General features: G+C 37.8%; 1 protein-coding gene and 1 long non-coding RNA gene across 2 annotated transcripts in view; both read right to left on the bottom strand.

Moving 5' to 3' along the window:
* Positions 1 to 2437: 2437 nt before the first annotated feature.
* On the bottom strand, positions 2438 to 6724 carry SOSTDC1 (sclerostin domain containing 1). The gene is made up of 2 exons (XM_004320192.4): positions 6446 to 6724; positions 2438 to 3945 (listed from the first exon to the last, which is right to left on the bottom strand). Exons 1-2 carry the CDS (start codon positions 6648 to 6650, stop codon positions 3530 to 3532), a joined length of 621 nt encoding a protein of 206 aa, XP_004320240.1. The 5' UTR covers positions 6651 to 6724; the 3' UTR covers positions 2438 to 3529.
* Positions 6725 to 25526: 18802 nt separating this feature from the next.
* The window catches only part of LOC141279463 (uncharacterized), a 32440-nt gene continuing 30250 nt past the window's right edge, over positions 25527 to 27716 (bottom strand). Inside the window, exon 3 of the long non-coding RNA XR_012333720.1 lies at positions 25527 to 25683. This is a non-coding gene — a long non-coding RNA (uncharacterized lncRNA). The remainder of the gene's footprint in view (positions 25684 to 27716) is intronic.

Raw genomic sequence — 27716 nt, 5'->3', positions numbered from 1 at the left:
ATCAAACTCTCTTCTATCTATCAAGCCACTTGAGTAAAAGCTCTTTATCCATATTGGGCAAAATAAATTTGATAAACAAATCTTTAATTGATAAATATTATGATGTAAACTAGAGGTCAGACTCTGCCAAAATGATCAGTCACCATTCTGAAATGAGAGTTACTAAGGCGAGAATACAATTATGCAGTTTAATCAGACTGGAATGTGTGAATTAACTGGAAAAAAACAAAAGCTGAAATATAATCAGCAATTAAGATGCAAGTGCTTTTTAGCATTTTAAAATAATAACTACAAAGCTACTCTTTCTGTTTAAATTTTTACTTCACTGAGTGACTGATTGTATCCTAGGCTTTTCTTATTGATTGCTGACCTTTTCCTGTCATTTGATGTTAAATACCATGCATTGAATGCATCACAATGTAACATGGCCTGAAATGGATCAGTAAGTTGAATGTGACCATAAGAAATGGATCCAATCCTTGACTTAGCAGAGACTAATCTTATTTATAAGTTTGCTTTATTCCATTTCATTTTTCTTAGTACATTCACTTACTAAATACTATTAACAATCAAATTAGTGATGATTTTAGTATTTTATCACCAAAACCTTTGTTTCAATGTTTTATTAGTAAAAGGCAACCACATAGCCTTCTTGATTGTGAAGCCGTTGTCCAGTCAACTCCTTTTTATGCCTCAGGCCTTAGGACACACTAATTTTAAGACCATCTCCAAGGCCTTCTATACAAGGTGCTTTGATGTTGAGAAGGAAGAAATGGCCAAAGTGTCTTAAGTCTTCTGTTATGTTAAATATCCCATATTGGGCAATGATGAGCAAGTAAAATAGACATATGAAATAATACATTTTTGGTATATTCAACCTATGATATAATTATTATGAATGTTCCATGCATTGATATAATGATATGAAGTAGTTTAAGGTCTAGTTAGTAAGACTAGAAAATAAGTCAATAGTGGACTATGAATCATTATTTTATTTAATGATACAATAGTTGGCATTATTACAAAATCGAGAGATGTTTTCTCGTCTTTATGTATGTTGAGACTCTCCTACCTCTCATAGGGAAGGGACAACATTAATGTCCTTATTTAGCTTAGTATGATTTATGTCATATACATGTGACTTTTAGACATAATTACAAAAAGAACAATCTACCACAAAAAAGCACTAAGGACTCCTTCATGCTCAGGAGCCAAAAACTGAAAACCAAGATCTTGTCAATACATAATGAAGCCTCTTTGGCTTTCTTCACTTGGAGTGATGGGATCAATCATTGATTGAATTGACAAAACCGTTATTTAACTGTATAATCTTGTTCAAGACTCATTACATTGGTTAATAAATGGCATGTCAAACTTGAAAACAGTGAAAAACTAGTTTTTGTTTTGTTTTAGTTTTTGGTTTTGGGACCCTGCAATATTATTCAAATATTCAAAGTTTCCCAACATATGGTAGTGATTTTTCCACAATTCCTTTCTCAAACTTAACTGCATATTAGAATCACCTGGAAAACTTTAAAAACTGCTGATATCTGAGTTCCATCTTCAGAAACTATGATGTCATTTGGATGGCAGCCTGGGCATTGGGTCTTGTATCTCCCCCAGGTGATTATAATGAGCAGTAGACTTGGTATATTTAAATATCATATTCTTATCACAACTCACTGCTGGATTGCCACCCAACTTTTTCAAATGTCTTATTTACTGAATCGATGGTCTCCCTATCCCTCTCTTTTTTCTTAATATAGAATTTTCTATCAAAACTTGAATGTGCCTTATATTAAAAAAAAGCAGGGGGGCTTCCCTGGTGGCGCTGTGGTTGAGAATCTGCCTGCCAATGCAGGGGACACGAGTTCGAGCCCTGGTCTGGGAAGATCCCACATGCCGCGGAGCAACTGGGCCTGTGAGCCACAACTACTGAGCCTGCGCGTCTGGAGCTTGTGCTCCTCAAGAAGAGAGCCTGTGATAGTGAGGGGCCCGCGCACCGCGTTGAAGAGTGGCCCCCGCTCGCCGCAACTAGAGAAAGCCCTCGTACAGAAGCAAAGACCCCAAAATAAATAAATAAATTAATTAATTAAAAACAAAAAAAACAGGGACTTCCCTGGTGGCACAGTGGTTAAGAATCCGCCTTCTTATACAGGGGACACGGGTTCAAGCCCCGGTCCGGGAAGATCCCACATGCCGCGGAGCACCTAAGCCCGTGTGCTACAACTACTGAGCCTGTGCTCTAGAGCCCTCGAGCCACATCTCCTGAAGCCCGGGCACCTAGATTCCCGTGCCCTGCAACAAGAGAAGCCACCGCAATGAGAAGCCTGCACACCGCAATGAAGAGTAGCCCCTGCTTATCGCAATTAGAGAAGGTCCGCGCACAGCAACGAAGACCCAACGCAGCAAAAATAAATAAATAAAATAAGTTAAAAAAAAAAAAAGCAATTACTCTGATACGTTTATTCTGTAGTTTTTGTAAACACGTACTTTTTTATACATGTTAGAGACAAGGACAATAACTTTTAGCAGTGTTTATTTTTGTTAAAAGAAACTGATGGAATTGAAGGTTAAATCACCTTCCGATTGCACAGATTAAACAAGAAAGTATTACATATTTCATCTTTACAAAGCATCTTATTGATTTAAAAAGATCCATACTATTGATAAAGTTCATGATGAAACATGTAAGTAATAAGGAGACTAAAATATTTATTTTACATATCTACAGTATGTATTGTCCTATTTCTAGATCAACCACAAATTACACAAGAAAATATTTAGATACATGAAAAAGCTTCAGAACATAAAAAATTAACATTTTGAAAAAAATCACTTGTGAAAGCTCATTAAATAATAACATTGACAAATAAATAGTTAATCAGCTTTACTTATTAGCTGCTGCCATGCATTTCTGGCATTCCATTCCAAGCGAGGGTCAGCATGCAGGGTATAATTTCATACTATGAGACTGTAAAAAGCTACAGGGCTTATTTTTGAAGTGAAATGTCACGAAGTCTTTCACTCTTTCAAAGGGCGATCACTCTTGGCTGCTAAACTGTTCCCATGAAGATTACCAAAAAAGCACCTTCCTGAAGTGTTAACCTGAAGATTCATGGCAACAATTTTTTTTTGTTTTAACTTTTCAATTCTGAAGAGGTTTTGTTGGGGGGTGGGGGAGATGGATTGGGAAATGAAGGGTAACTGAGAAGCCCTTTTCCTTTTTAAAATGTAATGATTCAGTGATGTGTATAGTATCACCAGTCTTTCAAGAACTAATACTACAGGATGTGTGGAATTTAAATGCAAATCCCACTCATGGATGTGCGTACGTCTTGAAAAACTTGAAAAGAAAAAGCTATTTCCAAAGAAGCTCCTGATACTTAGGACAGCTTGCTGGGTTTGATCAAAGCAGAAAGCATATATTTTCAAGTAAGAAAAGAGCAGTGGCAGGCTTGAGTCTTCTGAGCAATCAAATCTGTAAAGCAGATGGTTACCAGTCAGTCCAGTTTGGAGAGCCTGAATTCTAACTCATGCTGTGCTTGCTGGATTTGCTGGCTCTTTTCCGCTCTCTGTGATGCTGGGCTGGCTTGGCAGGAGACATGCTCTCGAAGTTATGACTGGACTCATTGTGCTGCCGCGTGTACCTCTTGCACTTGCAGGCGGTGACCACCGTGATTTTGTAGGTGCGCGTGCTGCCATCTTGGCACTGCAGCTGGATTCTCTGAGTACGCGTTTTGTCATTGACACACCTCCACTCCTGGGAGCTCCTTCTGCTCCAGTACTTTGTTCCATAGCCTCCTCCGATCCAATTGGGGAGCACAGGCAGGGGCAAGCATTCGCCAGCGCACACCAGCTCCTTCAGGGGGCTGATGCTAGTGCACTGGCCGTCAGAGATGTATTTGGTGGAACGCAGTTCCCGGCAACCTACTTGAACTCGAGCTGCAGGAAACAGGAAAAAAATGTGCATCAGAGGCAAAAAACAAACGGACAGTTTTTTTAAAAAAGTAATCTGCAATGACAAAAATAATGTCCAAATGATAGCAAATGGCCAAATAGGAAGCGAACACCTATTTTATTTTCACAATGCAAAACACTGCCTGGATGGTTGTAGAGAAAGCTTTCATGAAAATTATCAGCTTATATGGCTACAATTTATGGAATAAAATAAACTGGGCCTGATTTTTTTTTCATGTATAACATTAGCTAATAGCTTACTGGAGTATATGAAAATCCCATTTTCTTAGTCTTACTCCCCAATAAGTATTAAGCAGGTCTTACATTTCTGTGTAAATATTCATTCTTTAATGAGGTAAGAAGGAGTATACTTTAATGTTCTTTTACTCATGGGTCATATTAGTTAATGTCTGCAAGTGCTTTTAATTAGGTTTTTTAAAAAAAATCTATTGAGAAAATGCAGAAAATATTTAAATATTGTGTACAATGCAATCCATAATATTTTGTTTCACTTATAAAATTCAGCTGCAGAGAATCATATATACATATGTGTACGTTTGACATTTTGCATATCAAACTTAATAACTGCATTTTAAGCATAAATCCCCAAGCTGACTTTTAAAAACACAAATATTAAAATGTTTAAATGCAAAATGTCACTACAACTCAATATTTAAAGAATATAAAACCCCCTAAATCAGGAACGTATGGTTGCCATAACAACTTGGCTACATTTCCATGAATTTTATGGCAGAAAAATGCCTAACATGTCTGATTTACAACTGCAAAAGGAACTACGGTGTTCGTTTCCTGAATATTGGTCATGGCAAACTTTTTGTTTAGTCATTTGAATTTGATAAGCATGTTCTCTAATTGACTGTTTCTCATTACATGCCTTACATAATTAAAGCAAAAATTAATCTTGAAATATTTGAGTTTTCCTTTCCATTGCTTTGTTATCTAAACTTGAGGAGAATTGCCTGTAACAAGCTTGGGGGGAAAATCGAGCCTTGTTAACCAGAAATATATATATTTCAAAGTACAGACTGCTGAAATTTAAAAAATATAAATTATAAGGGACATTGAAGTGGTCTTGCATAGAATATTGAAAGCTAGTATGAAGTAGATACTAAATTCGGAGTTTTACGTCAGCTCTGTACCGCAGTACTAGTAAGGTGAGAGATATAGGCTAAAGGGATGTGATAATTGTGAAAAAATTTAAGGTATATGCACATACATCCATGCGGGTACAGAGCATGAGACTGAAATTAAAGTGTAAACTAGCTGGCTGGTCTGGGTGCTCTGCCTGTCTGATTCTGATTCCAGTTCACCTTCCTGCAGCTGCCTTAGGAATGCACCTGGAAACAGCTGGAGATGATTTTGACCTGTCTAGCTTTTTGTTCCTGTTCATATAGAGATTTGGCATTTTTACAGTGACAGTTCATTGACAATGAATACCCACCACATTGCTCGGTAATCTAATAATAATAAAGTAGTTCCTGTGTACCTAAAAGCAACCATCCTCATGAAAATTAAAACACCTTGGTTTTCTTAGAAAGACACTAACAGTCACATTTGCTTTGACTTTTCAGAGGTTGAAACTCCTTTTAGCACTTGAACGACGAGTGCTTGAGGACGAGCTAAAGATTTGTGTAAGATTTCTTGTGCACTGTTTCTCTGTGTCTCTTTTAAAACCCTATTACTAGCATATGAACTCTTCTAAAGGAAAGGAGTGAAGTAAAAGAAGAAATTTGAATCCCTCTAACTAATGGTCAATGAGTCTGTCAATTAAGCAAACAGAAAAGAAGAAAAATATTTTCTATACAAAGTATTATTGGACTGTCATTATTTTATATCTCTAAAGTCATGAAAGTTTCCCCAGTCTCTCCCAGAAATATACAGTTACCTAAATTTTGATCTGGTTAATGAGGAATTATTTTGGAGAATATGATTCTCCAATGTTTTTAGTTTTATCCCTCTTTCTCAAATATCATCATCCAAACTTCAACTTTTTCACTAGACATGTTTTAGAAATCAGTGTGAGCCATTTTTTTTTTCCCCAAAAAAGCTTCTTTTTTTTCCCTTGTGATTTCCCATACATGCTTTGGTTAATTACCTTTATACACTTTACTAGAATTGCACATGTCCTGAAATAAACAGAAAACAATCTGAATTTAACTAGAACAACACTTTGTAAAAATTCTCATCTTGCATGATTTTAAAGAAGCAACAGTCTAATTCCTGGAAACATTTTCTTTTGGAATGTTTAGAAACTTAAGTCTGCGCCTACATTATCAAATCACTGTTTTGGTAATGTTAACTTTGTAGGGAAGAATGCCAATATACACGTGCAGCAGATTTTCCCAGATTGTTTAGCAAAACGTATATGGTTCAGGTTAGTTAGCAATGAAACAGTTCTACAGGAATGTGAGCTAATGCTACCAAATAAGAAAAAACCAAATCCATGGAAGTAAAACACACTTACTGTTCCGATCCAGTCCAGTGTCACTGAAATGCCTGCCTCCATTTCTGGCTTGATTCATCGTGCTGTTGTTGCTGGGCTGTGCTGGAACAGGTTTAACCACATGTGAATAAAGGATTTCTGTGGCATCATTTTTAAAAGCCAAACAGCTTTTCATTAGGATGCATGCAAGGGGAATGAGATAGAAATGAATGGCAGGAGGAAGCATGGTGAGTAGAGGATTTGCTTGGCTGGAGAGCTGGTTAATTCCTTTCCCTCTGCTTCTGCACTGTAACTGTGAAATTCCTCCTCAAGGTTCCCTTTATATATCCACTGAGGTTTGGCGTTCATTCAGGTGTAAAGTTGTGTAAAGCTTCAGAGTGAAAACACAGAGAAGGGGTGGGATCCCTACATGACCCTGCAAAAGAATTTTACCAATGGAAGAGAAGACTACAGAAAAGGAGGAGCTTGGTATACAAATTGCCTGAAATTTCAGAGTTGGACTTCATCAGTTGTCTGTGAGCTGAAGCAGCCAGGCATACTCTATAGTAACTACAGCCCCCCTCTTTCTCTCTCTCTCTGTCTCTGTCTCTCTGTCTCTGTCTCTCTGCCATTTCCTTTCCTAAATCTAGTTCACATTCGGGTTTAATTTAAAAGAAAATATGCTGCTGTTCATTTGAAGAGATTTACATTCCCACAGTTGTTCTGTATTTGCGATAGGGAGAGGGTTCATCCCAGATAATAAGAGGAATTCAGGAGTTAAATATTGTAGGGCTTGCATGAAGCACCTAATTAGTTAAACATATCTTGTTTCTCAAGACGCAAACCACCATATTTTTTTCTTAAATGTATAGGCACAGAGCTAAAAATCTCCCCCCTGGACACACTTAAATAATGCAGCTTTGATCTGCATGAACTGCTGCGTTCCTAGGTAAATTATTGCCAGGGGTTCTGTGTGGAGAATAATGAGCATAGCTCTGTCTGCGTTAAAGTAACTAATATCAATTTTCATCTTAAAAATGTGACACAAGCGTTAACATTCATTGCCTCATTTTACGTGAAAGAAAGCCATTTCTGACAGATTATTGTTTAGCAAATTAAATTCAAGATAATTTTTACAAGGTTTTTCATTTGCTGCAGAACACATGTCCTACCTGCATTTACTGAACATTTTGTTCATTACTTCCTTTGGCTCTGCTGCTCACATAAGAAACATGGTAGTTTTCTGTTTATCCACACAAGGCACAGATGTTCCATTAATTACTACTAGGCCACTAATCTCTATCCTTAAAACAATTATGAAATTCCAACTGATTGGTGGGACATTTTGATTGGAATCAAAATTCTGAATCTCTTTTCAGTTTTAAACCCATTTTTTTGCGCTTCGTGTGGCTATTAAACTCACCCTATGGCATGGATACATCTCTTTATAAACTTTTTCCTATTGTAACTGCTGTTCATATCTATCTGTCTATCTATCTATCTATCATCAGTTATCTGGGTTTTTCCACAGCGGCACTATCGGCATTTTGGAATAGATACTTCTTTGTTATGGGGGGGTGGCATTCTATGAGTTTAGTAGCATACCTGGCTTCTACCCACTAGATGCCAGTAGCACCCCCAGTTATAACCAAAAATGTCTCCAGACATTGCCAAACGTCCCCTGTGAGCTAAAATGACTCCACTTGAGAACTACTTGTTATCTATCTATCTCTATCTCACTACAAAAGAAAGTACAACTAAGAACAAAAGACTAATTATTTAATAATACTAAGGAATAATTAGGAGAAAAATGGTACTGTGGTTTTACTTAAAAACAACAACAGCTTCTCTTTTAGAGGTATATACTGAAATATTCCTAGATGAAATAATATGATGCCTGGAATAAACTTCCAAAACAACATGGGAGGGGGGTAGTTAGGTGTGTGGATGGGGCATGATTTGATGGCTGTTGGGGCACGCTTCCGGATATTCTATTCTGTTTACTCTTGTATATGTGCAAAATTCTACATAATCAAAAATTTTTAAAAAACTAAATTCAAAAAAATCAATATATACATACAAGTCCCCTACATATGAACGAGTTCGTTCCCAGAGCATGTTCATAAGTCCAACAAAGTTAGCCTAGGGACCCAACTAACACAATCGGCTATACAGTACTGTACTGTAGTAGGTTTATAATAGTTTTCACACAAATAATACATAAAAAACAAACACAAAATAAAGAAAACATTTTTAATCTTACTGTACAGTACCTTGAAAAGTACAGTAGTACAGTACAACAGCTGGCATACGGGGGCTGCCATCGAGTGAACAGGCAAGAAGTCCTACTGGAGGTAGGAGGTAGTAGAGCTGAAGGATCGCCAGCAATAGGAGACAGAGGGCAAGCTGCAATTTCACTCACGCCTGATGTTGATGGAACGCATGTTCGAATCTTTGAAAGTTCACAACTTGAAGGTTCGTACGTAGGGGACTTACGGTACTGCCAATCTGATCTCTATCTTAGGATTGTACGTAGTCATTTATTCTAACATCCTTCCTGGAAAATAATATATCAGTTTATTCTGTGCACATAGAGATTATAGATCAGACATCCTTCTAAAATAGTAACTATGAAAGATTTCTTATCCTGCTTATCAGGGGACTTCATATTAAATACGTGAAGTGTGTTAATATTAACCATTGACTGGTAGACCCAACGCCTAAAGGAAGTAGGAGCATCGAGATATCTAATCTCTTCCCCCTTACTCTTTTTTGTATCAGGAGGAGATTTGTTTGTTTGTTTGTTTGTTTGTCTGGCTGCACTGCGCAGCTTGCAGGATCTTAGTTCCCCAACCAGGGATTGAACCCAGGCTGGGTGTGGAGTCCTAACCACTGGAGGAGGACAAGATAATTTAATCTGCAGTTTAATTATTAGGTTGGGCTAATCAAATTAACTCATAATTGTTAAATCTGCTCTGTACCTAGTATTCTGCAGGCGCAGCCTTAGGATATCCCCTCGGGCAGGAGTAAAATTAGGAATGAAGGTAATGTGGTTGATACACGTGGACAGGGAAACTTCAGCATTCAGACAGTGACTTCTATGATTAGGTTAACTTCTATGATTAGGTTAGCAAAATACTGTGACTTTCAGTCTTGCTTGCCTGCTCTAGCCATCTCACTTGCTTCTATGGAAGTCAGCTCCCATAATGTAAGCTTTCACACGGAGAAGCCTAAGGGGCACGGAACTGATGTCTCTCACCAACATGGAGCAGAGGCCCTGAGCCAAACAACCCATGAGGAACTGAATTCTATCAACAACCACATGAGTGAGTTTGAAAGCAAATCTCTCCACAGCCAGCCCTTCACATGAGACTGTAGCCCTGGCCTACACCCTAACTGCAATCTTATAAGAGATTTTAAGTCAGAAGCACCCACAGGAACTATGAAATAATAAAAGTTTTAAATAAGTTGGGGTAATTTGTTACATAGCCATAAATAATTAACACAATATTATCTGCTTAAAAATGAAGAAATAGTAATTAAGCCATTCATTTTGTGAAGAATGCTAGGACCTCAAAAGCATGGAATCATTTAATATGGTGACTGAGTAACGTTCATTCTTTGGGCAAGCTTTAAAACTTATTTTCCAGGTCTCAGCTGAGTCATCAATGTGATGCCATTATTATTATTATTTTTTTTTTTGCGGTACACGGGCCTCTCACTGTTGTGGCCTCTCCCGTTGCAGAGCACAGGCTCCGGACGCGCAGGCTCATCGGCCATGGCTCATGGGCCCAGCCACTCCGCGGAATGTGGGATCTTCCCTGACCGGGGCACGAACCCGTGTCCCCTGCATCGGCAGGTGGACTCCCAACACTGCGCCACCAGGGAAGCCTGATGTCATTATTAATAATCAAATAATGGTATCAGAATTACTATTATTGGCCTGATATGCAAAAGCTTGAAAGTAATTTTAGTACTCTAAAATAGTATTGTTTATTATGTGACTCTTGGCACTGGAATCAGAAAATCTGAATTTGAATCTTATTTCTGCCATTTATAATGTGTATGAACTTGGACGTATTTCCTGAAACTCTCTAAGTCAGTTCCTTCAACTGCAAAACATGACCAAGCTTACCTACCTCACAGAGGGGTAAGAAAATGTGAACATGTCTAGAACAAAACCTGGCCGGGAAGAAATGTGGAAAAAATAGTCACTGAATATGAGTCTAAGCCTACTGTTTCTCATTAGAGTCGTTGAACTTAAAAATGACCTTGGAAAAAATAGAAAAGTCTCAAATACATGCAATTATCCTGTTTAAGGAGGGGAACAAAAAGTCATGAGAAAAGACTAAATATGAAATAATGAGTAAATATTATTTGATTAAGAAAACAGTTAGCCTGACTTTTTATCTTTGACAAGAGAAGAATCAGAATAAATATACACAAAACATATTTATTGAATGCAATATCTGGTGAGCTACATCTGGTCCTCTATGGATTTAAACTATTTTCAGAGAGCTCCAATTAATAAGGTAGAACTTGTAAACTGGAAAAGTAGCCATCATTAGTTGAGAAGAAAATAAAAACTACTTACAGACTCTTCATTCATAAAAATCCTTAAAAAGAGGGTGGGCTAACATCTTGCATTTATTTCATATCAACATGTGTTGAAAGCAGTGTTTATCATAGGTGCTGTAGTCCAGGGACTGCAGAGCTGAATGAGGTGTGGAGCCTGCCCTCTTCCCTCTCCCAAAAGTTCCCCTTTAGAATTCCACTAAAGGAGCTCCCTTGGCCTCATCTTCCTGTATCACTTTCTTCCTTCTTCACCACCTTTCTCAGTTGTCTCTTTATTTTTATTTCGTTTAAATGCTTTCGGTTTAATATGTAAATATTCCTTTTCCTATAAGCTGTCTCAACAGAGATAATATTAATTTAGATAATACTGCTTATAATCCAGTGTAACCTGATGTAAAACCCAAGTGGAAATTCCAAACCTGGTGGATATATTTCTAGGTAGAACTTCTCAGTCTTGGTACTAGTGACATTTTCGGCTGGATCATTGTTGTCGGAGCTATCCCCTATGTTCTAGGATGTTTAGCAACATCCTTGGGCTCTACCCACTAGATGTTAATAGCACCTCCCTCACCCAGTTGTGACAATCAAAAACAGTCCTCTGGTGTGCAAAATCATCCCAGGTTATAAACTACTGGTCTAGGCAAATCCTCCAGTAAATTTCCTAAAAATGGCAGCACCCTGCTCTTAAGGAAAACCTCACATGCAAGCTCTAGGGAGCAAATTAGGACAGTAGGGTTAGGGTTTCCATCTGATGGTACAAACTAGGGCGAGTAGGAAGTTGTCCTTTTTATTGGCATTTGCTACCTTGCTCCGTAGGAATTGATGTCCTCATTCTGTACACTTAGCTCACGCAAGTACCTAAACTCAATTTGACCAAGGCTGGCAGCATATTAAATATCCTTTTTTTCTTTCTCATGGAAAGGCATTTTATTTTAAATATAGCGGTATGTACCTGTCAATCCCATACTGCCAATATATCCCTCCCCCTGGTAACCATAAGTTCGTTCTCTAAGTCTGTGAGTCTGTTTCTGTTTTGTAAATAAGTTCATTTGTGCGATTTTTTTAAGATTCCGCATATAAGCAATATCATACGATATTTGTCTTTCTCATATTAAATATCCTGCCCACAGTGGTGCCTGGGAGCTAGAACTAGTTTTGTTCCACAAGCCTAATAGTTGTTCTAAAGCCACGTTTTACCTGGGTGTTTGCTAGATATGCAACTTCTAGGCCTGATCTCAGGCCAGAATCAGAATCCCTAGGGGTGGAACCCAGGAACCTGTGTTTTAACAAGCTCTGCAAGTCATTCTTATGCGTGCTAAAATTTGAGACAAACTGTTCTCAAATCACATGTGCCCTCCTAACTGTGGCCTGTCCCCATAGTCTCCATCACAGTCACCTCATCTATTTTAACTGGGCCTCTACCTCAGAGTCTTCCAGTTTGCACAGTCAGATGGAAGTCCTGCCCTAAAGCGCAGCCCTGCTGACCAAAACCCGACCCCCTTTTCTCTTCCTGCATTTATTTCTCCCCACAGACTGGATGCTCTCAGTGTCCCCCAGTGACTGATTAATGCTTTGTTCCACAGAGTTGGTCACAACAGTTACTACTTACAGTGATGTCATTGCTCACTAGAAATTTTGGCAGTCATATCTGATTCAGATATCACTGTGAACCCAGATTTAGGCAAAATACTTCGACCACTGTGATTTTGATTGTTTTCCACCAGCCCCCGGAACATACCATAGCCACAACAGGCTCCTAGACTGGGCAACATGCAGTCTGGCTTCACTGTTTCCTGAGGAATCTCTTACTCAAATACCAGCGGGTGTCACGACCAAGCCAAAGATGGTAATAACTTACATCACCAATAGAGACTTAACAGTTGGTAGTTCCCTGGTATGTCAGAAAATTGGAGAACAAAAAGAATTCAGCAGAGCATTTGGCCCAACAATGACACCGTCTTTTCTGGGAAATAAAGTTGTTATAGACACTTCTAATTTCAATTCCGATTTTTTTTTCTTTTTGGTCATGCTGCATGGTATGTGGGATCTTAGTTCCACGACCAGCGATCGAACCCATGCCCCCTGCATTGGAAGTGCGCAGTCTTAACCACTGGACCGCCAGGGAAGTCCCTCTGATATTTTTAATGAAGTAATTTGCCTCTAAGTTATGTACAGATGGAAGCTGTGGTGTAGAGGATTCCACAGCAACAATGTAGCTGGAGTGAAGGGAATGTGATAGGGAATATGGGAAAAAAGTTTGACCACATTGATTGGAAAGGTAGATTGGAGCAGATCATGGACTACAACCCTGTTTTGTAGGTTTAGAAGTCTGGACATTATCTGGTGGACAATGGAGAGCCATTGAAGGATGTGTGGTGTATTTGTGTGGGTGTGTTTATTTTTATTTTCACAAAGTGAAAATGCTGTGTAACTTATACCTAGGTAAAGTGATAGAACGTTTCCAGTACCCAGAAGTTCCCTTCCTGTCCTTTCCTTGTAACCACTTCCTTCCTCTCTAAAAGGAAGGGCTTCCCTGGTGGCGTAGTGGTTGAGAGTCCGCCTGCCGATGCAGGGGACACGTGTTCGTGCCCCGGTCCGGAAAGGTCCCACACGCCTTGGAGTGGCTGGGCCCGTGAGCCATGGCCACTGGGCCTGCACGTCCGGAGCCTGTGCTCCGCAACGGGAGAGGCCACAACAGTAAGAGGCTCGCGTACTGCAAAAAAAAAAAAAAAAAGTTGGGTCATGGAGAGACTGAGGTGTCAGGAGAACCAGGGTTGGCAGAGTTTAGAGTTGAATAATGAGTTTGGGCTGAGTTAGAACGAGGTTAGGGTGCTGATAGGAATTCATAAGAGGGACTTCCCTGCTGGCGCAGTAGTTAAGAATCCGCCTGCCAATGTAGGGGACATGGAGTTCGAGCCCAGGTCCGGGAAGATTCCACATGCCGTGGATCAACTAAGCCCGTGCGCAACAACTGCTGAGCCTGTGCTCTACAGCCCGCGAGCCACAACTACTGAAGCCCGCGCGCCTAGAGCCCGTGCTCTGCAACAAGAGAAGCCACCACAATGAGAAGCCCGCTTACCACAGCTAAGAGTAGCCCCCGCTCACCACAACTAGAGAAAAGCCTGTGCACAACAAGGAAGACCCAATGCAGCCAAAAATAAATAAATTAAAAAAAAAAAAAGGAATCCAGAAGGAAGTGTCTAAGAGACAACTGGAATCAGAGCTCAAGAAATCTGTCTAGCGGCTGACATCAGTTTCACTAGGATGCTTTCCTGTAATATTAGCATAATAGAACTTGGTTTAGAAACACTTTGTCAAATAACACCAGGACTTTCATTTATATATCTACTGCCATCTAATCATGCCCCTAGGCTTTTAAAATCTAACTCCCAACTTTCTGTAATTCCCAAGGAGGATGAAATATTGTATAGATATATTCGTGTTACCACGCCTCCCAAGTCGGTCTCCAACAGGTGTTCTCCTGGCCAGTGTCCTTTGAGGCAACAGAATGAGACTGAGCTCAATTCAGAAGCAAAGGAAAGTATTATTCTTTGGTCAGAGAATGGAGACGTTCAGGCTCCCGCTCTAGAGCACACATTCTCCCAATAGGTCCTGGACGGAGCTGCTTTATAGAGTCCCGTCAGGCGCAGGGGGCGGAGTTATCGCTTGGCGGTCGCAGCTGTGCTGCTCGCTCCAGATCACAGTGTCGGGTGCAGCGACTCTGCACACGGCCCGCGGCCACCATCTTGAATTGCGGGGTCGTGCGCCGCGGCTCTGCACCGGGTTCCCTGAGGTGTTGGCTGCAGCGTTTTACACTCCGAACTCCGGCCTGAAGTGCCGGGTGAGAGTCCTCTGCCCGCAGTATCCTGTAAGCGAGTGAAACTAGACTGAGCACAAAGGAAAAGAAAAAAGGTTAGACTTTATTTTATTACCTAGATTCTACTTTTATTTCCTGAGAATTGTTAGTGGCCTTTGCCAGTGACATTTGTATAGGCTTATCAGATGAATGCCCTGTGTTTTATGTGAAGCCATAAATAATAAACATTTTTCAAGATTTCTTCTTTTGTTTCCCCCACAAAACCACTGGCCTAGTTCAAGTTTCCATCGTTATTTTCCTGAACTACTCTTTCCATAACTTTTTAACAGATCTCTTGTCTTCTCATCACCCTAAAATGCACTCTCCACAGTGAGATCCAGAATTACCTTTAAAAAAGGGGAGTCTAAACATCTCATGTAAAAGTGTCATTTGCTCCTTTTACTTGCAGAACAAACACCTTCATAAACCAGCTGCCCTCATTTCATGCCACCCTCTTACTTATCTTTTATGCTTTGGTAGTAGTTTCTCATGCTCATCATTCAATTTAACACTTTAGGCCGTTCATTCCTGTAAGTGTTACTTTCATAATTCAAAACTCTGCTCTTTACAGTCTTCCTTGAATATATAATTTAATCAAACAATGAGAAACAAGGAAAAGGACAATTGAGGCAAAGGAAGCTTTTCTGAACATTCAGGAGATGGATCTCTGGAATTATGTACTACAATTTAAAATAATATAAAGACATTTATTTTAATTTCAGTAAAATTGTGTGTTTTACATTTCCAGCCCTAAAATACTGCAGAACACATTTAAGATCAGTAAAATAATTTAAAATATAATAGTATGAAGTATTAAAATATTAGAAAAAAGAGTACATGTAGATTTCAGTATGCAATATTTACTTAATTCATGAAGGTTGAAAGAATACTGCTTTAAATTTTCAAATTTTCTGAATGCATATCCTTTTTAATGCTCTCATGCCATTAACAAGAAAATTAACATGATTACTTAATAATACTTAAACTCATTTTAAAATGTATTGAACAAATACAAAAATTATTGTATTATGGAAAATATTCACATCATCAGATTTCTACTCTTTTAAAAACTGGGGTTATAAAATAGTGACTATAACATATGCATGTTGTAAAAAATGTCAACAGTTCATTAACTAGGATAAAATTCACCTCTTCCCATCCCTCCTCCATTGCTGTTCTCCAGAGATAATCACAGTTAAGAGTTTCTTGTGACGTCTTCCAACATTTTCTGCACTTACAAGAACATTTAGTTATACATGTATATGTGTGTTCATACAAGTATGTTTAAAATTGTTTTACATAGACTGGATCATGATATTCATATGATTTCTCAAATTACATTTTGTACTTAATGACCTATCTTGTACATTTTTTATATCAGAATGTACAGATTTACCTCATTCTTTTTAAGCCTTGCATTGAATGAGTTGTATGGATGTGACACAAACTATTCATCCCGTTCTCTGTTGATGGCTATTTAAATTATGTTTAGATTACCTCCTTTATAATTGTGGCGGGATATTTGTTGTGTACAATTATTGTTTTTAGCCCCAAGTTTTCCCTTCGCCTTCATTCAGATAGTTGAGGAGGGGGTAGAATTGGGAATGGAAGTGTAAGGTTGGTTATGTGTACTCCATGGAAGACCAGATGCCAAGCCTTACTCCCTGACAGCATGCCAGACAGGTGGCTAGCCTACAGAAAGGCAGGGTAACCACGTTCGTTAAAGATTCCAGCAGGAAATGTAATTGCAGAGCCTCTGGACCTGAAGGAAGCATGTAGACTGGACTTGAAGAGCCCAGTAGTGACCAACGGGAAATGATTGCTAATGAATAGAGCCTAGAGGAACCTCACCAGTGCCTTGGCCATATGGAGGAAACTTTGCAAAGTTCTTGTTAGGGGGCTGGTGGGCGAGGGGCAGGGATGAAAGGAAAATGAGGGTCAGAGTTCTAAAATTGATTTTAAAATATAAAGAAATACAATATATATTTTTTTGCACATCTAAGCTTCTAGGCCAGAATTCATAACCATCTTCGTAAACATTTAGATATACCTTGATATAGTTAAAGTTGCACTTTAATTTTGGAGGCTTTTTATCCATAGAGAACAATTCTTCATTGATTACAGAAAAAATTCCCATTTGAAATAATGTTTTTTTTAATCTTGACATCATTACATGTGGAATTTTGTGATATCCATTTGTTCTTTCAAAACGTAATTCCAACAAAAATAAACCATGCTTTTATTATAGTCTCAAGTTGTTAAGGATTTATTATATCATTTCGATGTCATACTTACATCAAGCATGGTTTAGAACACATAATATGAAATGATAAAACTTAATAGTCTATTTTGAAGAGCAGAAAAAAAAATTTATTTATGGAAAAGTCATGCTTTTACTATGACCATTGCATTTTTGTTTGCCATTGCTTTTACCTTTAATTGGTACTTTTGCAGTCTTTATTGAAGGCTTTAGCCTGGTTTAAGGTTGGCCAAAGATTAAGTCAATTAAAAATCTCATGGAAACAATTTAACAATTATTCTCTGATTAAGAAGCACTGATTAAAGTTGCTTTTAGAAGGAAAGACGGAAAAAAATCCTGAAAATGCCTTACGGCTTAGAACTTTATTATGTCAACTAGCAGTTTATATTGTCTTCAGGCCTAATTCTCTAGTGTGTTTATATAGCAGTTGGGGGCTGTTGACCTGACAGTGCCTGGGGAGGAGAGGCTCCTCTGAAAAACAGCCAAAGAAGAACTTGAGACAGACCGGGGAAGGCCCACTCCTGCCAGGACACTGCAAGCTGTTTAGTGACCATCTAGATGTTCTGCTAGTTTTGTTGCCATACTTGGTAGTCCTGGGAATCTGGCTAGTCTCAGAAGTTGAGCAAAACAAAATACAACTGTGCACAGCCACGCCCTAGGGTGACTGTCTCCAAATACCATACAAGTCCAAGGCTGAAGCACTTGAAAGGCTTGTATCTCTGCAGATCAAATCTTCATCAGATTGAGCCTTTAAAGACAACCCTTAAGCACATAAATGTTGTCATTTACGGCACTGTTTCAGCACTATTTTACCTTTCCAATTATAAAGGTGGCTAATGCACATGATAATTACAGTTCCTTAAAATTTATGCACTCTCAAGCAGATCAGCTCAGAAATGTTGGCACAGTTTCAGGGTTCCTTAACAACTGCTTGCCAAACCGCTCTTTGATCCAGTGAAATCATCATATGATTCAAAACAAGGCCTAGAGCCTTTCAAGAAGTCACATCTTAAGTCCTCATCTGCATCGGCCAACCTCCCCAGGTTGAACCTAAAAACTGATTTTTTTCCGTATCAATGCCAAAGGAGTAAGTTTTTTCTTTGTGGGATTTATAATATGCTTTCTTGGTCCCCATTCATTTAGTCACCGTTTTAGCTAACATTTATTGAGTGCTTATGTACCAGAGATTGTGGTTTATCCTGTAGTTTAGAACTAAGCTACCTCCCCTAAATTCACTGCATAAGGTAGCGGCAATCAGTTAACAGATAATTACCAAAAAACACTCTAAGTCAGGGCAGGGTAGAGTAGGAGGACAGACTTTGGGCTCAAAGCCACTGGTGGAGGTCAAAAAGAGTCCCAGTGGAGGTAATTCTGAGTGGAGCATTGAAGAAAAATTAAAGTAGGCAGATGATAAAAGCAAGTGGGTGGGAGGATTCTAGAGAGAAGAGATGGTGTGCGCACAAGGTCTGGCAGCAAGAGAAATGGCAAAGTTTAGAAGCTAAAAATGTTTTGCTTGCCTTGGAATGCCTCCCATGGAGTAGCTAGAAAAGAGGTGGGAGAAAAGCATGCCAGGAATTTGAATAACCATTTTTTTGCCCTCCTGAGGAGTTTGAATTTTACTCTAAAGTCAGTGTGGACTTTTAGAAGAATTGTGAGCAAGAAGGTGACTTGACCAGTTTGGAGTTTTGGATGGATGACTCTGAGGGATTGTAGAAGAAAGTTCAATTCAGAAGTATTTAGCATATAGTGAGCGTATCTCAAATCAAATTGTTGGAGGACTGAAGAGAGGATCTGGTCCTGAGGACAGTGCTGGACAAAAAAAGACTGAACCGTCACTCCTGTGGGTCAGGACTATCATAAAGAAAGAACAACTAAAGAGGAAAAAACTAAAAAGGAAAGTGAAGAAAAAAATAAGGGGAAATGAAAGCTGGAGGGAAAAGACGGGAAAGGAGTGGAGGTGATTTGGAAGCAACACTTGCTGCTTAAATCCTAGCTCTCCAGTCAGGGTTGAAAAGGAGCAGGGAGGAGAAAGTCAAAATATGTGTCAATAGCATTCTACTTCTTTAAAAAAGACACAAATTATTTTCTTTCTTTAAAAAAAACCACTTTATTGAGATGTGATTCACATATAAAGAGCTGTACATATGTAATATATACAACTTGATAAGTTTGAGGATAACTATATACCCATGAAACCATCAGCACAATCAGGGCCATAAACTTATCCATCACCTCCAAATGTTTCCTCCTGCCTCTTTTTGTTTAAAGGTTTTAACAAATTATTTTCTTTTTCATCTTGATGTCCGGGCAACCAACATCAGTAATTCATGGCCTGTTCAGTAATCTGGCCTGTTCTGAAAATAATACAAAAAAATTCATGAAATTTCTATAAACCTTTCATGATTATAAATTGAATATCATATCCAATTGATTTGGTCAAAAACTCTTTAATGGCTCTCTTTCTATCCCATGTATTTCAAATCTACCAACAAATAATACCCGCTCTTTCCTTAAATTATATCCAGAGTCCAACCACTTCTCACCATCTCAACTACGACAACCTTGACCCAACCTCTATCCTGGACAATTACTAAGCCTCCTCTACCTACTGACATCCTAGAAGCTGCTAACTCTCCAGTGGTTTTCCATCACCTTATAATGATCCAGAGACTGTGAATGATCTGGTCCCTTGTTACCTGTTTGTCCCCATCTCCTCCTGCTTTCCCATCTTCTGTCTCTGATCCAGGTACACTGAGACTTTTTGTCTCAAATGCACTATTTGTCCCAGGGCATTTGCATTAGTGGTACCCCTCTGCCTGGGACATTTCTCCCCCAGATATCTTTTGTTCGGATATCTCCGTAATTGAAAGGTTTTCACCATCACCTTAAGTTAAAATAGCACACTCATTACCATTCACATTTTGTGTTGTTTACTTTGTTTTTCTCTCCCCACTGCCACCAGCAGAATGTAAACTCCTGGAGAGGAAGGACTTTATTTTGTTCACTGTTGGGTCCCATATGCTTATATCTGGAACAAAGTTGGTGCTCAGTATTTCTTGACAAATTGATAAACCAATCAGTATATAATTGTCCCCTGAATAGTACTTTTTTTGCTTTATGTGACGCAGAGTAAGCATTATTATTTATAAGAGAGTTGTGGTAGAAAACTCAGTCCCTTCTCTACAGATAGGTATTACAACATTGCCAGAATCCTGGAGGGTAAACAACTTTAGCATGGAAATGAAAATGCCAGTTACTCAGCAGTGGTTTTAGAACCAGAATTTAACATCTTTTCAGGATTTCCAAGTAATCTGAGAATGGGCCAAAGTTCTGTTCCACTCAAAATGGCAATGTTTCAAAGGAAATAACATCTTGGTGATGGGGCAACTCAGAAGTATATCACGTAGGTGCATCGTTGATAATTTGATTGATATGGCATTGAATTGATGGATTAATTAGGAAGAGTGTTTAACTGAAATCTTTACAATATTTACTCTCTATGCAATATTTTCGTTTATATATTCCATTTATTTTTGTCCTTAGTCAAGTTTTGTAGTTCATTTATATCTGTCTATACATTTCTTAAATTTAATCATAGGTATTTTATATTTTAGACTGCTTTTGGAATGGGATTTTCTTACATCATTTTCTAAATATATATTGAAAAACTACAGAATTAGATAATTGATCTTATATCTGACTTCAGTACTAATACTGTTTAATACTTTTTTAGTTGATCTCAGTATTTCCTGCTAATCACACCATCTATCAATAATGATAACTTTATTCTTCCCTTTTCAGTGTTTTATATTTTTGTTTCCATCATATATTGCTATTTATTCTTCTGGTTAAAACTTTCCACTAATCTTAATTTCTGTCAGCGATGATGGGCAATCTTGTATTGTTCCTGACTTAACTAGGAATGCATTTAATATTTCATCTTTAACTTTGGGTATTGATAGTTGTGTTTTGAATAGAAACTTTTTAGGTGTCTCTAATTCCTTGATAATTTTTTTTTTTTACATCTTTATTGGAGTATAATTGCTTTACAATAGTGTGTTAGCTTCTGCTTCACTACAAAGTGAATCAGTTATACATATACATATGTTCCCATATCTCTTCCCTCTTGCATATTCCTCCCTCCCACCCTCCCTATCCCACCCCTTTAGGTGGTCACAAAGCACCGAGCTGATCTCCCTGTGCTATGCAGCTGCTTCCCACTAGCTATCTACCTTACGTTTGGTAGTGTATATATGTCCATGCCTCTCTCTCACTTAGTCATAGCTTACCATTCCCCCTCCCCATATCGTCAAGTCCACTCTTTAGTAGGTCTGTGTCTTTACTGCTGTCTTACCCCTAGGTTCTTCATGACATTTTTTTTTCTTATTCTATATATATGTGTTAGCATACGGTATTTGTCTTTCTCTTTCTGACTTACTTCACTCTGTATGACAGACTCTAGGTCTATCCACCTCATTACAAGTAGCTCAATTTCGTTTCTTTTTATGGCTGAGTAATATTCCATTGTATACATGTGCCACATCTTCTTTATCCATTCATCCGATGATGCACACTTAGGTTGTTTCCGTCTCCGGGCTATTGTAAATAGAGCTGCAATGAACATTTTGGTACACGACTCTTTTTGAATTATGGTTTTCTCAAGGTATATGCCCAGTAGTGGGATTGCTGGGTCATATGGTAGTTCTATTTGTAGTTTTTTAAGGAACCTCCATACTGTTCTCCATAGTGGCTGTACCAATTTACATTCCCACCAGCAGTGCAAGAGTGTTCCTTTTTCTCCACACCCTCTCCAGCATTTATTGTTTGTAGATTTTCTGATGATGGCCATTCTGACTGGTGTGAGATGATATCTCATTGTAGTTGTGATTTGCATTTCTCTAATGATTAATGATGTTGAGCATTCTTTCATGTATTTGTTGGCAGTCTGTATATCTTCTTTGGAGAAATGTCTATTTAAGTCTTCTGCCCATTTTTGGATTGAGTTGTTTGTTTTTCTAATATTGAGCTGGAAGAACTGCTTGTAAATTTTGGAGATTAATCCTTTGTCAGTTGCTTCATTTGCAAATATTTTCTCCCATTCTGAGGGTTGTGTTTTGGTCTTGTTTATGGTTTCCTTTGCTGTGCAAAAGCTTTGAAGTTTCATTAGGTCCCATTTGTTTCTTTTTGTTTTTATTTCCATTTCTCTAGGAGGTGGGTCAAAAAGGATCTTGCTGTGATTTATGTCATAGAGTGTTCTACCTATGTTTTCCTCTAAGGGTTTTATAGTGTCCGGTCTTACATTTAGGTCTTTAATCCATTTTGAGCTTATTTTTGTGTATGGTGTTAGGGAGTGATCTAATCTCATACTTTTACATGTAGCTGTCCAGTATTCCCAGCACCACTTATTGAAGAGGCTGTCCTTTCTCCACTGTACATTCCTGCCTCCTTTATCAAAGATAAGGTGACCATATGTGCATGGGTTTATCTCTGGGCCTTCTATCCTGTTCCATTGATCTATATTTCTGTTTTTGTGCCAGTACCATACTGTCTTGACTACCGTAGCTTTGTAGTATAGTCTGAAGTCAGGGAGCCTGATTCCTCCAGCTCCGTTTTTCGTTCTCAAGATTGCTTTGGCTATTCGGGGTCTTTTGTGTTTCCATACAAATTGTGAAATTTTTTGTTCTAGTTCTGTGAAAAATGCCAGTGGTAGTTTGCCTTGATAATTTAAATACACTGAAGCAAATATCTTTGTACATAAATATTTGTATTTTTTTATTATTTCCTAAAATGGATCTCATGATGCCAAATTGTTTCCAGAGCTTCATGGACAAACTTATCTGCAGTATATAAGTCCCACTCTTATCAGCATTTAGTATTGCCAATTTAAAAATCCCAGCAATTTAATTGATAAAGAATATTTTTAATCTAATAAGTAAGAAATACTATATGTCTTAATTTCTTTGCTCATTATTGCATTTGGTTCTTTTTTCATTTCTTAATTGGCCATTTGTATTTATTCTGAAAATTATTTATTCCATAGTTTTATTTAGTTGTGAGTTCTGAAAATATAATAAAGAGAATGATTCCTTGATTTTTGTATTGCTCATTTTAGCACATTTGTGAATAATGCCAAGTTACTTTTCAAAAATATTCTCTTGGATAATCTTCAGCCATATGTGAAAGTGCCCATTTCTTTCTACCCACCCCAAACCCGAGAAGAATAACTTTTTTAACTAAATTGCCAATAGGCAAAAATTGCATATTTTAAACATTTCACTTTCATATCTAAGACTGTTAATTAATAGGACCATTTTTCATGTTTCTCATCAGATTTTTTTCTTCCTGCATTATTTGTTCTTGTCTTTAAATTGTATTTACTTTATTCTTTCTACGTATTTATGAGAGGTCTTTACCTATGAAGTTATTTCTATAAATAGGAAGTATTTTTTAATTTGATTTGCCATTTAATTGTGCTGATGGTTCTTATTTATTTGCTGTACTGAGTGTGTCTTTTGCCCCATCTTAAGTCCTCTAGCCTCACGTCTTATTCCAGCCACTGTTGCAGAGTTCATTTCCCTGCTGGCTTCACCTAACTTCTCCTGGGTGCAGGCTGAGAGCATTTACTTGAATCCTTTGTTCCAGTCCTCTTGCTTCCTGACCTCTCAGTAGCATACACCCACGTGTACCCATTTTTGCATCCTAAAAATATAGAGGAATCAAGAATCTCTGGTTACTGCTACCTCTAACTAATGAGGTCTGGGGGAAATGGAGCTGCTTCTTTAATCCTTCAAGTGGACCTTCTGAGTTATCTCAGAACATCCCTAGGGATAGGGTAAACCGGCACACAGAGGGTGGCCAACAGCATCATGTATCTTTGTATTGACTCTTTCTGCTAACCTGTCTCCCTCCTTCTGTCACTCATTCCTGCTCTCTGGCATCATGTTCGCAAATAAACTACCCACACATGGATCTTTGTCTTAGACTCTGCTTTCAGACCAGGTCCTATATGCTTTTACATATAAGCTTTGTCTATGTCTGTGTGTTGGTATGGGTAGGTATGACCACGTATATACTTCATGTATTTTATGGTTTCTATCTATTTCTTCATGCTTATAAAGGCTTTCTCTATCACCAGGGTCAGATAAAGGTATTTGTGTACATTTTAGTTCTTTATGATTCATTTTCTCATTTTTCTTTATTACATAAAGTCTATTTGCTAAGTAAAAAACACATCATTTACTTCTATCTTTTATAACGTACATTATCGGCCACGTTTTTCAAATATAAAGTGCTTAATATTTCAAAGTGTGTTCTTTCTAAATTTATTTTCCTGTATGTTTAGTGATGCTTGGCTAATGTTGCCTGCATATATAGAGTACCACAGTACATCTTGGGTTAAGAGATCTTTTTTTTTTAAACATAGCTATTAAATTATTCAAAGGCAAAAAAAAAGTTTATTTGTGCAAAGTAGTGATTTTTTTTGTCCCAGATAAGTTTTTACAAAATTAATTTTTAAATAAAGTTGACTGAACGTCTAGCTTTTTCTCACTGATTTTGATGCTTAACTTTTCGGGGTTTCAGGGGAATTACAGATTAACAAGAATAGACTAATCCTCATATTCCTACTCTTCTTCACACATAATTATGATTTAATTAGCCAAAGATAGATACATATAAATATCCACAGAGGAGGAGCAGATGCATTATATCAAGACGCTTTTTCTCCACTTCCTAGCTGGACTCACAGCTGCTGGTGACACTCTGCATAGAGGCTTGTCACAGCAGAGTAAACAGCCGAACACTAACTGTGCCCTAAGCCTTAAATATTTAGGGCTTATATCCTCATTCCAGGAGAACTTACATCAACAACCTAATTACTTCCATTTATGTACACTTTTATGAACATGAAATTATCCAGATTTTTTTTTTAAACAAACCTAATTATCCACAAGGCCACAGCCACATGAGGGTGGGCTGCACGAAACAGCACTCTAGTATTCATGAATGATATCATTGCCTTAATCTTCTGAGTATCTCAAAAAACAAAACAAAACAAAAAGCAAACTGTTCCCCCACAATCATGCACTAAATATTTATGTGTACAGGAGACTGTTTTTGGCCTTCAGATCCTTGTCATTGAACTTTCAGTCTATTCTTATTACAGGACTACCAGGGAGTTCTGAGGCTTTTCAAATATGTTTTAATGACTGACAGAGGAAATCCTTTCTCTTATTTTCCTTTTTCAAAAATTTATTGGCTCTTCTTGTGTGCTTATTCTTCCAGTTGAACTTTTTCTTTTTTGGCCGTGCCACAGGGCTTGAGGGATGTTAGTTCCCTGACCAGGGATTGAACCCACGCCCTCAGCAGTGAAAGCTCGGAATCCTAACCACTGGACCACCAGGGAATTCCCAGTTGACCTTTAAAATCACTTTGTCACCTTCTTCCCAAAATGTGGCAGACACCAAGATGCACAGCCCAGAACTCCTTCAAGGAAGGGCTTGTTGCCCAGCTGTGAGGACTACGTAGATACCTTCCAGCTGTCAGCTCCTTCAAGGTCTTGCCCTTCCAGAGGCCACTTCCATCAGGTACCTGGGAGAAGTGGTAATAAAATCAGTCATTTCAGCTGGCCTGGGATGACTCCATGGGGCAACCAGCCCTCAGGTGGTTAGCTGAGGATTTTTGCATCTATATCTTAGTCTACTTCTCCTGCTATTAATAATTCTATTAGCTATTATGAGATGGGCCAACATCTTTATGAGAATGGCCATAATAACTTACTCATAGAGTGACTCATCCTAACAATACTTGCTGAGCAATTCTGCTACTTTCCCCCTCCTTTTCCCACATGTCAATTCCTAATAAATGTCTTATACTCTAAATTCCATCTCAATCTTTTTCTCTAGAGAGCTCAACCTGCAGCAAATTTAATTGGAATAGTGCCAAACTTATCAATTAATTGTGGAAAACTGACTTTCTTTTAACTCAGTTTTCTCATTTAGGAATAGGAGATGTCTCTAAATTTATTCAAGTCTTGTTATATATTTCTTAGCAAACCTCTCTTCATATAGAGTTTACAGATTCCTTTTTAAGGTTTTTCATGGTTGTCTTATATTTGTGGCTATTATTGATTTCTGTATTGAATAAAGCTCTTTCATTATATCTTTTATGTGACCTATAATGTTATAAATTTATTTATAAATAATGCTATAGATGTTATAAAACATTTTTTTAATTGTAACTTTACTGAGTTCACTTGCAGAGTATGCTTATTTAAAACATTGTCTACATTTTTCCCGTCAAGCTTCCTCTCTTCCTTCATTATAATTTTTACCTGGCTTAATGAATTATAACCCTGATATATCAAAAAAATTTCAGTTTTCTGCATTTTAAGAGTAATCTCAATAGTGATAGCATCTATTGAGTGCCCTTAACGTATCAGGTGTTGGTACGAGAATGGTTTGGTGTTATTTTGAGCAGCCACCCTACAAGGATACATTATAACCTATGCTTTTCAAAGAATACATATAACTCACCCATTAGCTATTGCTTGCAAGTTATTGAACCAGGAGTCAAACCCTGGAAAATTTAACTCTAAAGTAAAAAAATATAAAGACTTTTTTCCCAGGCAACATAACCAAACCATGCCTTCCTAAGTTCATTTTTATTTTTGTCACATACAAATATTTAATAAGTATAAATAATATATATTTCAATTTTGATAATATATACATTTCAACTTCATAACACACACATATAAACCCCATGAGTAATTTCTAAGTGCAGTCTTTATGTAACATTCAAATGTAAAGAAGCATATAGACTAAAAAGCTAAATTTCACCTTCACCTGACTCCCTTCCAAATGCTTGCCCTTCTCCAGAGGAAACTACTATTAACAATTTTCCATATATCTTTACATTTTCTATTAAGTTATGCATTCACATGCACACACGTACACTCATATGAGTTTGCATATGTGCATACCAAGCTAGTATATATAAATTTATTTTTGTGTTTGTTAATTTATTGGGTTTATACTTTATGCATTATCTTGTAATTTGCTTTTCTTACTTAACAATGTCCTTAAGTCTTTCCATGTCAGTATGGAAAGTCAACTTTTTCTCTTTAAGCTCTTCAGGACCACCTGACTATCACTCAAGCCCCATAAAAGTCCAAAGCCGGATTAGGCAAGGGCTTGATACCTGAGGAAAATTAGAGCTCCAAAACCAAGTAGAGAATTGGGGGAAATTATTTTGAAGACAGATCTTTAAATAACTAATACATAAATACATACACATGCATACATACATATATACATATGTATGTATAAGCCAAATATTCCCTTCTTACGTTAATTTGGTTCACTGAAAACTTAACAGGTTCTTACCATATTTTTGTCACCAATAACATTTTCTCAGGTATTGCATTATTTAGAATAAAGATTTGGCTGTATGTACTATGAATCCAAAATCACAGTGACTTGTATAAGATGGATATTTATTCTCCTGCTCTTAACAACACAATCTAAATTATACGCATCACTTCTACTCATATCTCTTGGTCTTCAAATCTAGTCACGTGGCCACCTCTAGCTTCAAGTGTCTGGGAAATTTAATCTGAGCCA

This window comes from Tursiops truncatus, chromosome 9 (genome assembly GCF_011762595.2).
Source record: "Tursiops truncatus isolate mTurTru1 chromosome 9, mTurTru1.mat.Y, whole genome shotgun sequence".
NCBI classification, from domain to species: Eukaryota; Metazoa; Chordata; class Mammalia; order Artiodactyla; family Delphinidae; genus Tursiops; species Tursiops truncatus.
This window is presented reverse-complemented; position numbering and strand designations above follow the sequence as displayed.